At 51.4% G+C, this 14,586-nt stretch overlaps 1 protein-coding gene across 1 annotated transcript in view; it reads right to left on the bottom strand.

Moving 5' to 3' along the window:
• Window positions 1-14,586, bottom strand: part of LOC121269323 (T-box transcription factor TBX1-B-like) — a 72,988-nt gene that overhangs the window by 57,634 nt on the left and 768 nt on the right. The window contains exon 2 of the mRNA XM_041173876.1: window positions 7,141-7,242. Within this exon, the coding sequence (XP_041029810.1) occupies window positions 7,141-7,242 (102 nt within the window). The remainder of the gene's footprint in view (window positions 1-7,140; window positions 7,243-14,586) is intronic.

Raw genomic sequence — 14,586 nt, 5'->3', positions numbered from 1 at the left:
GTCTCTCATTCCCGCTCTCTCTGAGGGTGATATCTGTACACTGACTGGTGTCTCTCAGTCCCTCTCTCTCTCAGGGAGATATCTGTACACTGACTGGTGTCTCTCAGTCCCCTCTCTCTCAGGGAGATATCTGTACACTGATTGGTGTCTCTCAGACACTCTCTCTCTCAGGGAGATATCTGTACACTGACTGGTGTCTCTCAGTCCCCTCTCTCTCAGGGAGATATCTGTACACTGATTGGTGTCTCTCAGTCACTCTCTCTCTCAGGGAGATATCTGTACACTGACTGGTGTCTCTCAGTCCCTCTCTCTCTAAGTGAGATATCTGTACACTGACTGGTGTCTCTCAGACCCTTTCTCTCTCTGTGAGATATCAGTACACTGACTGGTGTCTCTCAGTCCCCTCTCTCTCAGGGAGATATCTGTACACTGATTGTTGTCTCTCTGACCCTCTCTCTCTCTCAGGGAGTTATCTGTACACTGACTGGTGTCTCTCAGAGCCTCTCTCTCTCTCAGGGTGATATCTGTACACTGACTGTTGTCAGTCAGTCCCCTCTCTCTCAGGGAGATATCTGTACAATGACTGGTGCCTCTCAGTCCCCCTCTCTCAGGGAGATATCTGTACACTGACTGGTGTCACTCAGTCCCCTATCTCTCAGGGAGATATCTGTGCAATGACTGGTGTCTCTCAGTCCCCCTCTCACAGGGAGATATCTGTACATTTACTGGTGTCTCTCAGTCCTCTCTCTCTCTCAGGGAGATATCTGTACACTGACTGGTGTCTCTCAGTCCCCTCTCTCTCAGGGAGATATCTGTACACTGACTGGTGTCTCTCAGTCCCCTCTCTCTCTCAGGGAGATATCTGTACACTGACTGGTGTCTCTCATTCCCCTCTCTCTCTCTCAGGGAGATATCTGTACACTGACTGGTGTCTCTCAGTCCCTCTCTCTCTCTCAGGGAGATATCTGTACACTGACTTGTGTCTCTCAGTCCCTCTCTCTCAGGGAGATATCCGTACACTGACTGGTGTCTCTCAGTCCCACTCTCTAAGGGAGATACCTGAACACTGACTGGTGTCTCTCAGTCCCCTCTCTCTCAGGGAGATATCTGTACACTGACTGGTGTCACTCAGTCCCTCTCTCTCTCAGGGAGATATCTGTACACTGGTTGGTGTCTCTCAGTCCCTCTCTCTCTCAGGGAGATATCTGTACACTGACGGGTGTCTCTCAGTCCCTCTCTCTCTCAGGGAGAGATCTGTACACTGACTGGTGTCTCTCATTCCCCTCTCTCTCTCTCAGGGAGATATCTGTACACTGATTGGTGTCTCTCAGTCCCGCTCTCTCTGAGGGTGATATCTGTACACTGACTGTTGTCTCTCAGTCCCTCTCTCTCTCAGGGAGATATCTGTCCACTGCCTGGTGTCTCTTGGTCCACTCTCTCTCTCAGGGAGATATCTGTACACTGACTGGTGTCTCTCAGTCTCTCTCTCTCAGGGAGATATCTGCACACTGACTGGTGTCTCTCAGTCTCTCTCTCTCTGGGAGATACCTGTACACTGACTGGTGTCTCTCAGTCCCATCTCTCTCAGCGAGATATCTGTACACTGACTCATGTCTCTCATTCCCTCTCTCTCAGGGAGATATCTGTACACTGACTGATATCTCTCAGTCCCCTCTATCTCAGGGAGATATCTGTACACTGACTGGTGTCTCTCAGTCCCTCTCTCTCTCAGGGAGATATCTGCACACTGATTGGTGTCTCTCAGTGCCTCTCTCTCTCAGGGAGATATCTGTACACTGACTGGTGTCTCTCAGTCCCCTCTCTCTCAGGGAGATATCTGTACACTGATTGGTGTCTCTCAGTCCCTCTCTCTCTCAGTGAGATATCTTTACACTGACTGGTGTCTCTCTGAGCCTCTCTCTCTCTAAGGGAGATATCTGTACACTGACTGGTGTCTCTCTGAGCCTCTCTCTCTCTCAGGGAGATATCTGTACACTGACTGTTGTCAGTCAGTCCCCTCTCTCTCAGGGAGATATCTGTACAATGACTGGTGCCTCTCAGTCCCCCTCTCTCAGGGAGATATCTGTACACTGACTGGTGTCACTCAGTCCCCTATCTCTCAGGGAGATATCTATACACTGACTGGTGTCACTCAGTCCCCTATCTCTCAGAGAGATATCTGTACACTGACTGGTGTCTCTCAGTCCCCCTCTCACAGGGAGATATCTGTACATTTACTGGTGTCTCTCAGTCCTCTCTCTCTCTCAGGGAGATATCTGTACACTGACTGGTGTCTCTCAGTCCCCTCTCTCTCAGGGAGATATCTGTACACTGACTGGTGTCTCTCAGTCCCCTCTCTCTCTCTCAGGGAGATATCTGTACACTGACCGGTGTCTCTCAGTCCCTCTCTCTCTCTCAGGGAGATATCTGTACACTGACTGGTGTCTCTCAGTCCCTCTCTCTCAGGGAGATATCCGTACACTGACTGGTGTCTCTCAGTCCCAGTCTCTAAGGGAGATATCTGAACACTGACTGGTGTCTCTCAGTCCCCTCTCTCTCAGGGAGATATCTGTACACTGACTGGTGTCTCTCAGTCCCTCTCTCTCTCAGGGAGATATCTGTACACTGGTTGGTGTCTCTCAGTCCCTCTCTCTCTCAGGGAGATATCTGTACACTGACTGGTGTCTCTCAGTCCCTCTCTCTCTCAGGGAGAGATCTGTACACTGACTGGTGTCTCTCATTCCCCTCTCTCTCTCACAGGGAGATATCTGTACACTGATTGGTGTCTCTCAGTCCCGCTCTCTCTGAGGGTGATATCTGTACACTGACTGGTGTCTCTCAGTCCCTCTCTCTCTCAGGGAGATATCTGTACACTGACTGGTGTCTCTCAGTCCCTCTCTCTCTCAGGGAGAGATCTGTACACTGACTGGTGTCTCTCATTCCCCTCTCTCTCTCACAGGGAGATATCTGTACACTGATTGGTGTCTCTCAGTCCCGCTCTCTCTGAGGGTGATATCTGTACACTGACTGGTGTCTCTCAGTCCCTCTCTCTCTCAGGGAGATATCTGTACACTGACTGGTGTCTCTTGGTCCCCTCTCTCTCTCAGGGAGATATCTGTACACTGACTGGTGTCTCTCAGTCTCTCTCTCTCTGGGAGATATCTGTACACTGACTGGTGTCTCTCAGTCCCATCTCTCTCAGCGAGTTATCTGTACACTGACTCATGTCTCTCATTCCCTCTCTCTCAGGGAGATATCTGTACACTGACTGGTGTTTCTCAGTCCCCTCTCGCTCAGGGAGATATCTGTACTCTGACTGGTGTTTCTCAGTCCCCTCCCTCTCTCTCTCAGGGAGATATCTGTACACTGACTGGTGTGTCTCAGTCCCCTCTCTCTCAGGGAGATATCTGTACACTGACTGGTGTCTCTCAGTCCCTCTCTCTCTCAGGGAGATATCTGTACACTGACTGGTGTCTCTCAGTCCCTCTCTCTCAGGGAGATATCTGTACACTGACTGGTGTCTCTCAGTCTCCTCTCTCTCAGGGAGATATCTGTACACTGACTGGTGTTTCTCAGTCCCCTCTCTCTCAGGGAGATATCTGTACTCTGGTGTTTCTCAGTCCCCTCTCTCTCAGGGAGATATCTGTACACTGACTGGTGTCTCTCAGTCCCCTCTCTCTCAGGGAGATATCTGTACACTGACTGGTGTCTCTCAGTCCCTCTCTCTCTCAGGGAGATATCTGTACACTGACCGGTGTCTCTCAGTCCCCTCTCTCTCAGGGAGATATCTGTACACTGACTGGTGTCTCTCAGTCCCCCTCTCTCTCCCTCTCAGGGAGATATCTGTACAATGACTGGTGTCTCTCAGTCACCTCTCTCTCTCTCTCAGGGAGATATCTGTACAATGACTGTTTTCTCTCAGTCCCCTCTCTCTCAGGGAGATATCTGTACACTGACTGGTGTCTCTCAGTCCCTCTCTCTCTCAGGGAGATATCTATACACTGAGTGGTGTCTCTTGGTCCCCTCTTTCTCTCAGGGAGATATCTGTACACTGACTCGTGTCTCTCAGTCCCATCTCTCTCAGGGAGATATCTGTACACTGACTGGTGTCTCTCAGTCCCTCTCTCTCAGGGAGATATCTGTCCAGTGACTGGTGTCTCTCAGTCCCCTCTATCTCAGTGAGATATCCGTACACTGACTGGTGTCTCTCAGTCCATCTCTCTCTCAGGGAGATATCTGTACACTGACTGGTGTCTCTCAGTCCCCTCTCTCTCTCAGGGAGATATCTGTACACTGACTGGTGTCTCTCAGTCCCCTCTCTCTCTCAGGGAGATATCTGTACACCTACTGGTGTCTCTCAGTCCCGTCTCTCTCTCAGGGAGATATCTGTACACTCACTGGTGTTTCTCAGTCCCCTCTCTCACTCTCAGGGAGATATCTGTACATTGACGGGTATCTCTCAGTCCCCTCTCTCACAGGGAGATATCTGTACACTCACTGGTGTCTCTCAGTCCCCTATTTCTCTCAGCGATATATCTGTACACTGAGTGGTGTCTCTTGGTCCCCTCTCTCTCTCCGGGAGATATCTGTACAATGACTGGTGTCTCTCAGTCCCCTCTCTCTCAGGGAGATATCCATACACTGACTGGTGTCACTCAGTCCCCTATCTCTCTCAGGGAGATATCTGTACACTGACTGGTGTCTCTCAGTCCCCCTTCTCTCTCAGGGAGATATCTGTACACTGACTGGTGTCTCTCAGACCCTGCTCTTTCTCTCAGGGAGATATATGTACACTGACTGGTGTCTTTCAGTCCCTCTCTCTCAGGGAGATATCTGTACACTGACTGGTGTCTCTCAGTCCCTCTCTCTCTCAGTGAGATATCTGTACACTGACTGGTGTCTCTTGGTCCCCTCTCTCTCTCAGGGAGATATCTGTACACTGACTGGTGTATCTCAATCCCCTCTCTCTCTAAGGGAGATATCTGTACACTGACTGGTGTCTCTCAGTCTCTCTCTCTCTCAGGGAGATATCTGTACACTGACTGGTGTCTCTCAGTCCCCCTCTCTCTCCCTCTCAGGGAGATATCTGTACAATGACTGGTGTCTCTCAGTCACCTCTCTCTCTCTCTCAGGGAGATATCTGTACAATGACTGTTTTCTCTCAGTCCCCTCTCTCTCAGGGAGATATCTGTACACTGACTGGTGTCTCTCAGTCCCTCTCTCTCTCAGGGAGATATCTATACACTGAGTGGTGTCTCTTGGTCCCCTCTTTCTCTCAGGGAGATATCTGTACACTGACTCGTGTCTCTCAGTCCCATCTCTCTCAGGGAGATATCTGTACACTGACTGGTGTCTCTCAGTCCCTCTCTCTCAGGGAGATATCTGTCCAGTGACTGGTGTCTCTCAGTCCCCTCTATCTCAGTGAGATATCCGTACACTGACTGGTGTCTCTCAGTCCATCTCTCTCTCAGGGAGATATCTGTACACTGACTGGTGTCTCTCAGTCCCCTCTCTCTCTCAGGGAGATATCTGTACACTGACTGGTGTCTCTCAGTCCCCTCTCTCTCTCAGGGAGATATCTGTACACCTACTGGTGTCTCTCAGTCCCGTCTCTCTCTCAGGGAGATATCTGTACACTCACTGGTGTTTCTCAGTCCCCTCTCTCACTCTCAGGGAGATATCTGTACATTGACGGGTATCTCTCAGTCCCCTCTCTCACAGGGAGATATCTGTACACTCACTGGTGTCTCTCAGTCCCCTATTTCTCTCAGCGATATATCTGTACACTGAGTGGTGTCTCTTGGTCCCCTCTCTCTCTCCGGGAGATATCTGTACAATGACTGGTGTCTCTCAGTCCCCTCTCTCTCAGGGAGATATCCATACACTGACTGGTGTCACTCAGTCCCCTATCTCTCTCAGGGAGATATCTGTACACTGACTGGTGTCTTTCAGTCCCTCTCTCTCAGGGAGATATCTGTACAATGACTGCTGTCTCTCAGTCCCTCTCTCTCTCAGGGAGATATCTGTACACTGACTGGTGTCTCTCAGTCCCCTCTCTCTCTCAGGGAGATATCTGTACACTGACTGGTGTCTCTCAGTCCCCCTTCTCTCTCAGGGAGATATCTGTACACTGACTGGTGTCTCTCAGACCCTGCTCTTTCTCTCAGGGAGATATATGTACACTGACTGGTGTCTTTCAGTCCCTCTCTCTCAGGGAGATATCTGTACACTGACTGGTGTCTTTCAGTCCCTCTCTCTCAGTGAGATATCTGTACACTGACTGGTGTCTCTTGGTCCCCTCTCTCTCTCAGGGAGATATCTGTACACTGACTGGTGTATCTCAATCCCCTCTCTCTCTAAGGGAGATATCTGTACACTGACTGGTGTCTCTCAGTCTCTCTCTCTCTCAGGGAGATATCTGTACACTGACTGGTGTCTCTCAGTCCCTCTCTCTCATGGAGATATCTGTACACTGACTGGTGTCTCTCAGTCCCCTCTCTCTCAGGGAGATATCTGTACACTGACTGGTGTCTCTCAGTCTCCTCTCTCAGGGAGATATCTGTACACTGACTGGTGTCTCTCAGTCCCCTCTCTCTCAGGGAGATATCTGTACACTGACTGGTGTCTCTCAGTCCCCTCTCTCTCAGGGAGATATCTGTACACTGACTGGTGTCTCTCAGTCCCCTCTCTCTCAGGGAGATATCTGTACACTGACTGGTGTCTCTCATTCCCCTCTCTCTCTCAGGGAGATATCTATACACTGACTGGTGTCTTTCAGTCCCTCTCTCTCTCAGGGAGATATCTGTACACTGACTGTTGTCTCTCAGTCCCTCTCTCTCAGGGAGATATCTGTACACTGACTGGTGTCTCTCAGTCCCCCTCTCTCTCAGGGAGATATCTGTACACTGACTGGTGTCTCTCAGTCCCTCTCTCTCAGGGAGATATCTGTACACTGACTGGTGTCTCTCAGTCTCTCTCTCTCAGGGAGATATCTGTACACTGACTGGTGTCTCTCAGTCTCTCTCTCTCTCAGGGAGATATCTGTACACTGACTGGTGTCTCTCAGTCCCTCTCTCTCTCAGGGAGATATCTGTACTCTGACTGGTGTCTCTCAGTCCCCTCCTTGGTATGTGAACCCACCGATATCTCTTGTCGTCAGCCGAGATGAAGTCCACAAGGAGGACATAATCTGCAGTTGGGTCCATCCCGAAGATCTTCACTTGGAAAGTTGGGAACATTCTCCTGGAGTGAAAGGGGAATCAGACGCACATTCAGACACCATCGTGTTCACATCCCTCCCTCAGCCGGGGACCCGAGCACCAGGCCATTCGACCCATCTGCTTCCTGCTGGTGGTTCTGCTCCAGAGGAACCTCCTCCCAGCCCCTTCCCCCTCTCACATCTCTCAACAAATTCCTCGTTTCCTCTCTCTCCCTCAAGTGTTCATCCAGCAGCCCCCCGATCCTGATTTGGGCTGACAAGTGGCAAGTAACATTCACCCCACACAAACACCAGGCAATGACCATCTCCAACAAGAGAGAATCCAACCATCGCCCCCTCGTCATTCAATGGCAACACCATCACTGAATCCCCCACTATCAACATCCTGGGGGTTACCATTGACCAGAAACTGAACTGGGACCAGCCATATAAATACTGTGGCTACAAGAGCAGGTCAGAGGCTGGGAATCCTGCGGAGAGTCACTCACCTCCTGACACCCCCAAATCCTGTCCACCATCTACAAGGCACAAGTCAGGAGTGTGATGGGATACTCCCCACTTGCCTGGATGGGTTGCAGCTCCCACAACACTCAAGAAGCTCGAAACTATCCAGGACAAAGCAGCCCCGCTTGATCGGCTCCCCATCCACAAACATTCACTCCCTCCACCACCGACGCACAGTAGCAGCAGCGTGTGTACCATCTACAAGATGCACTGCAGCAACTCACCAAGGCTCCTTCGACAGCACCTTCCAAACCCACAACCTCTACCATCTAGAAGGACAAGGGCAGCAGACACATGGGGAACACCCACCGCCTGGAAGTTCCCCTCCGAGTCACTCACCATCCCGACGTGGAAATATATCGGCTGTTCCTTCACTGTCGCAGGGGTCAAAATCCTGGAACTCCCTCCCTAACAGCGCTGTGGGTGTAACTACACCAAACGGACAAAATCCTGGAACTCCATCCCTAACAGCGCCGTGGGTGTACCTAACCACACGGGGACAAAATCCTGGAACTCCCTCCCTAACAGCGCCGTGGGTGTACCTACACCACACAGGGGACAAAATCCTGGAACACCCTCCCTAACAGCGCTGTGGGTGTACCTACACCACACAGGGACAAAATCCTGGAACTCCCTCCCTAACAGCGCCGTGGGTGTACCTACACCACACGGACAAAATCCTGGAACTCCCTCCCTACTCCCTAACTGTGAATTACTCGTGTCTCTCAGTCCCATCTCACTCTCAGGGAGATATCTGTACACTGACTGGTGTCTCTCAGTCCATCTCTCTCTCAGGGAGATATCTGTACACTGACTGGTGTCTCTCAGTCCCATAGTTCAGGTCTCTGTATCACACTGGGAGTCATTGTGCACAGTTCCAGTCACCGTAACACACTGGGAATTACTGGGCACAGTTCCTGTCTCTGTATCACACTGGGAGTCACTGTGCACAGTTCCGGTCTACGTTTCACACTGGGAGTCATTGTGCACAGTTCCGGTCTCCGTAACACACTGGGAGTCACTGTGCACAGTTCCAGTCTCCGTATCACACTGGGAGTTACTGTGCACAGTTCCTGTCTCTGAATCACACTGGGAGTCACTGTGCACAGTTCCGGTCTCCGAATCACACTGGGAGTCACTGTGCACACTTCCGGTCTCCGAATCACAATGGGAGTCACTGTGCACAGTTCCTGTCTCTGTATCACACTGGGAGTTACTGTGCACAGTTCTTGCCTCCGTATCACACTGGAGTCACTGTGCACAGTTCCGGTCTCCGTATCTCACTGGGAGTTACTGTGCACAGTTCCGGTCTCCGTATCACACTGGGAGTTACTGTGCACAGTTCCGGACTCCGTATCACACTGGGAGTCACTGTGCACAGTTCCGGTCTCTGTATCACACTGGGAGTTACTGTGCACAGTTCCGGACTCCGTATCACACTGGGAGTTACTGTGCACAGTTCCTGTCTCAGTATCACACCGGGAATCACTGTGCACAGTTCCAGTCTCCGTATCACACTGGGAGTTACTGTGCACAGTTCCTGTCTCTGTATCATGCTGGGAATCACTGTGCACAGTTCCTGTCTACGTATCACACTGGGAGTTACTGTGCACAGTTCCGGTCTCCGAATCACACTGGGAGTCACTGTGCACAGTTCCGGTCTCTGTATCACACTGGGAGTCATTGTGCACAGTTCCAGCCTCCGTAACACACTGGGACTTACTGTGCACAGTTCCTGTCTCTGTATCACACTGGGAGTCACTGTGCACAGTTCCGGTCTACGTTTCACACTGGGAGTCACTGTGCACAGTTCCGGTCTCTGAATCACACTGGGATTCACTGTGCACAGTTCTTGTCTCCGTATCACACTGGGAGTCACTGTGCACAGTTCCGGTCTCCGAATCACACTGGGAGTCACTGTGCACAGTTCCTGTCTCCGAATCACACTGGGAGTTACTGTGCACAGTTCCGGTCTCCGTATCACACTGGGAGTCACAGTGCACAGTTCCGGTCTCTATATCACACTGGGAGTCATTGTGCACAGTTCCAGTCTCCGTAACACACTGGGAGTCAGTGTGCACAGTTCCTGTCTCTGTATCACACTGGGAGTCACTGTGCACAGTTCCGGTCTACGTTTCACACTGGGAGTTACTGTGCACAGTTCCGGTCTCTGTATCACACTGGGAGTCATTGTGCACAGTTCCAGTCTCCGTAATACACTGGGAGTCACTGTGCACAGTTCCTGTCTCTGTATCACTCTGGGAGTTACTGTGCACAGTTCCGGTCTCCGTATCACACTGGGAATCACTGTGCACAGTTCCTGTCTCCGTATCACACTGGGAGTTACTGTGCACAGTTCCGGTCACCGTAACACACTGGGAGTCACTGTGCACAGTTCCGGTCTCTGGATGACACTGGGAGTTACTGTGCATAGTTCCGGTCTCTGTATCATACTGGGAGTCACTGTGCACAGTTCCGGAATCTGTATCACTCTGGAAGTCACTGTGCACAGTTCCTGTCTCTGTATCACACTGGGTGTTACTGTGCACAGTTCCGGTCTACGTATCACACTGGGAGTTACTGTGCACAGTTCTGGTCTCCGAATCACACTGGGAGTCACTGTGCACAGTTCCTGTCTCCGTATCACACTGGGAGTCACTGTGCACAGTTCCGGTCTCTGTATCACACTGGGAGTCATTGTGCACAATTCCAGTCTCCGTAACACACTGGGAGCTACTGTGCACAGTTCCTGTCTCTGTATCACACTGGGAGTCACTGTGCACAGTTCCGGTCTACGTTTCACACTGGGAGTTACTGTGCACAGTTCCGGTCTCCGAATCACACTGGGAGTCACTGTGCACAGTTCCGGTCTCTGTATCACACTGGGAGTCATTGTGCACAGTTCCAGTCTCCGTAACACACTGGGAGTTACTGTGCACAGTTCCAGTCTCCGTATCACACTGGGAGTCACAGTGCACAGTTCCGGACTCCCTATCACACTGTGAGTTACTGTGCACAGTTCCGGTCTCTGTATCACACCGGGAGTCACTATGCACAGTTCCAGTCTCCGTATCACATTGGGACTTACTGTGCACAGTTCCTGTCTCTGTATCACACCGGGAGTCACTGTGCATAGTTCCTGTCTACGTATCACACTGGGAGTTACTGTGCACAGTTCCGGTCTCCGAATCACACTGGAAGTCACTGTGCACAGTTCCGGTCTCCGAATCACACTGGGAGTCACTGTGCACAGTTCCGGTCTCCGAATCACACTGGGAGTTACTGTGCACAGTTCAGGTCTCCGTATCACACTGGGAGTCACTGTGCACTGTTCTGGTCTCCGTATCACACTGGGAGTTACTGTGCATAGTTCCTGTCTCCGTATCACACTGGGAGTCACTGTGCACAGTTCCTGTCTCTGTATCACACTGGGAGTCATTGTGCACAGTTCCAGTCTCCGTAACACACTGGGAGTTACTGTGCACTGTTCCTGTCTCTGTATCGCACTGGGAGTCACTGTGCACAGTTCCTGTCTCTGTATCACACTGGGAGTCACTGTGCACAATTCCGGTCTCCGTATCACACTGGGAGTCACTGTGCACAGTTCCGGTCTCTGTATCACACTGGGGGCCATTGTGCACAGTTCCAGTCTCTGTAACACACTGGGAGTCACTGTGCACAGTTCCAGTCTCCGTATCACACTGGGAGTTACTGTGCACAGTCCCTGTCTCTGCATCACACTGGCAATTACTGTGCACAGTTCCGGTCTCCGAATCACACTGGGAGTCACTGTGCACAGTTCCGGTCTCTGTATCACACTGGGAGTTACTGTGCACAGTTCTTGCCTCCGTATCACACTGGAGTCACTGTGCACAGTTCCGGTCTCCGTATCTCACTGGGAGTTACTCTGCAGAGTTCCGGTCTTCGTATCACATTGGGAGTTCCTGTGCACAGTTCCGGACTCCGTATCACACTGGGAGTTACTGTACACAGTTCCGGACTCCCTATCACACTGTGAGTTACTGTGCACAGTTCCGGTCTCTGTATCACACTGGGAGTTACTGTGCACAGTTCCTGTCTCAGTATCACACCAGGAATCACTGTGCACAGTTCCAATCTCCGTATCACACTGGGAGTTACTGTGCACAGTTCTTGTCTCTGTATCACACTGGGAGTCACTGTGCACAGTGCCGGTCTCTGAATCACACTGGGAGTCACTGTGCACAGTTCCAGTCTCTGTATCACACTGGGAGTCATTGTGCACAGTTCCAGTCTCCGTAACACACTGGGAGTCACTGTGCACAGTTCCTGTCTCTGTATCACTCTGGGAGTTACTGTGCACAGTTCCGGTCTCCGTATCACACTGGGAATCACTGTGCACAGTTCCTGTCTCCGTATCACACTGGGAGTTACTGTGCACAGTTCTGGTCTCCGAATCACACTGGGAGTCACTGTGCACTGTTCCAGTCTCCGTATCACACTGGGAGTCACTGTGCACAGTTCTGGTCTCCGTATCACACTGGGAGTTACTGTGCACAGTTCCTGTCTCTGTATCACACCGGGAGTCACTATGCACAGTTCCAGTCTCCGTATCACACTGGGAGTTACTGTGCACAGTTCCTGTCTCTGTATCACACCGGGAGTCACTGTGCCCAGTTCCTGTCTACGTATCACACTGGGAGATACTGTGCACAGTTCCGGTCTCCGAATCACACTGGGAGTTACTGTGCACAGTTCAGGTCTCCGTATCACACTGGGAGTCACTGTGCACAGTTCTGGTCTCCGTATCACACTGGGAGTTACTGTACACAGTTCCGGACTCCCTATCACACTGTGAGTTACTGTGCACAGTTCCTGTCTCTGTATCACACCGGGAGTCACTATGCACAGTTCCGGTCTCTGTATCACACTGGGAGTTACTGTGCACAGTTCCTGTCTCTGTATCACACCGGGAGTCACTATGCACAGTTCCAGTCTCCGTATCACACCGGGAGTCACTATGCACAGTTCCTGTCTCTGTATCACACCGGGAGTCACTATGCACAGTTCCTGTCTCTGTATCACACCGGGAGTCACTGTGCCCAGTTCCTGTCTACGTATCACACTGGGAGTTACTGTGCACAGTTCCTGTCTCTGTATCACACCGGGAGTCACTATGCACAGTTCCTGTCTCTGTATCACACCGGGAGTCACTGTGCCCAGTTCCTGTCTACGTATCACACTGGGAGTTACTGTGCATAGTTGCTGTCTCCGTATCACACTGGGAGTCATTGTGCACAGTTCCAGTCTCCGTAACACACTGGGAGTTACTGTGCACTGTTCCTGTCTCTGTATCGCACTGGGAGTCACTGTGCACAATTCCGGTCTCCGTATCACACTGGGAGTCACTGTGCACAGTTCCAGTCTCTGTAACACACTGGGAGTCACTGTGCACAGTTCCAGTCTCCGTATCACACTGGGAGTTACTGTGCACAGTTCCTGTCTCTGTATCACACTGGGAATTACTGTGCACAGTTCCGGTCTCCGAATCACACTGGGAGTCACTGTGCACAGTTCCGGTCTCCGTATCACACTGGGAGTCACTGTGCACAGTTCCGGTCTCCCTATCACACTGGGAGTTACTGTGCCCAGTTCCGGAATCTGTATCACACTGGGAGTTACTGTACACAGTTCCGGTCTCCGTATCACATTGGGAGTCACTGTGCACTGTTCCAGTCTCCGTATCACACTGGGAGTCACTGTGCACAGTTCCTGTCTCTGTATCACTCTGGGAGTTACTGTACACAGTTCCGGTCTCCGTATCACACTGGGAGTCACTGTGCACAGTTCCTGTCTCCGTATCACACTGGGAGTCACTGTGCACAGTTCCTGTCTCCGTATCACACTGGGAGTCACTGTGCACAGTTCCAGTCTCCATATCACACTGGGAGTTACTGTGCACAGTTCCGGTCACCGTAACACACTGGGAGTCACTGTGCACAGTTCCGGTCTCTAATCACACTGGGAGTCACTGTGCACAGTTCCGGTCTCCGTATCTCACTGGGAGTTACTGTGCACAGTTCCAGTCTCCGTATCACACTGTGAGTTACTGTGCACAGTTCCGGTCTCTGTATCACTTTGGGAGTTACTGTGCACAGTTCCTGTCTCTGTATCACACCGGGAGTCACTATGCACAGTTCCAGTCTCCGTATCACACTGGGAGTTACTGTGCACAGTTCCTGTCTCTGTATCACACCGGGAGTCACTGTGCACAGTTCCTGTCTACGTATCACACTGGGAGTTACTGTGCACAGTTCCGGTCTCCGAATCACACTGGGAGTTACTGTGCACAGTTCAGGTCTCCGTATCACACTGGGAGTCACTGTGCACTGTTCTGTTCTCCATATCACACTGGGCGTTACTGTGCATAGTTCCTGTCTCCGTATCACACTGGGAGTCATTGTGCACAGTTCCAGTCTCCGTATCACACTGGGAGTTACTGTGCACAGTTCCTGTCTCTGTATCACACTGGGAGTCACTGTGCACAATTCCGGTCTCTGTATCACACTGGGGTCACTGTGCACAGTTCCAGTCTCTGTATCACACTGGGAGTCACTGTGCACAGTTCCAGTCTCTGTAACACACTGGGAGTCACTGTGCACAGTTCCAGTCTCCGTATCACACTGGGAGTTACTGTGCACAGTTCCTGTCTCTGTATCACACTGGGAGTCACTGTGCACAGTTCCGGTCTCCGAATCACACTGGGAGTCACTGTCCACAGTTCCGGTCTCCGTATCACACTGGGAGTTACTGTACACAGTTCCTGTCTCTGTATCACTCTGGGAGTTACTGTACACAGTTCCGGTCTCCGTATCACATTGGGA

This window comes from Carcharodon carcharias, chromosome 24 (assembly GCF_017639515.1).
Source record: "Carcharodon carcharias isolate sCarCar2 chromosome 24, sCarCar2.pri, whole genome shotgun sequence".
In the NCBI taxonomy this organism is placed as follows: Eukaryota; Metazoa; Chordata; class Chondrichthyes; order Lamniformes; family Lamnidae; genus Carcharodon; species Carcharodon carcharias.
The sequence above is the reverse complement of the archived record's forward strand: the minus strand, read 5'-3'. Positions and strand labels throughout refer to the sequence as shown.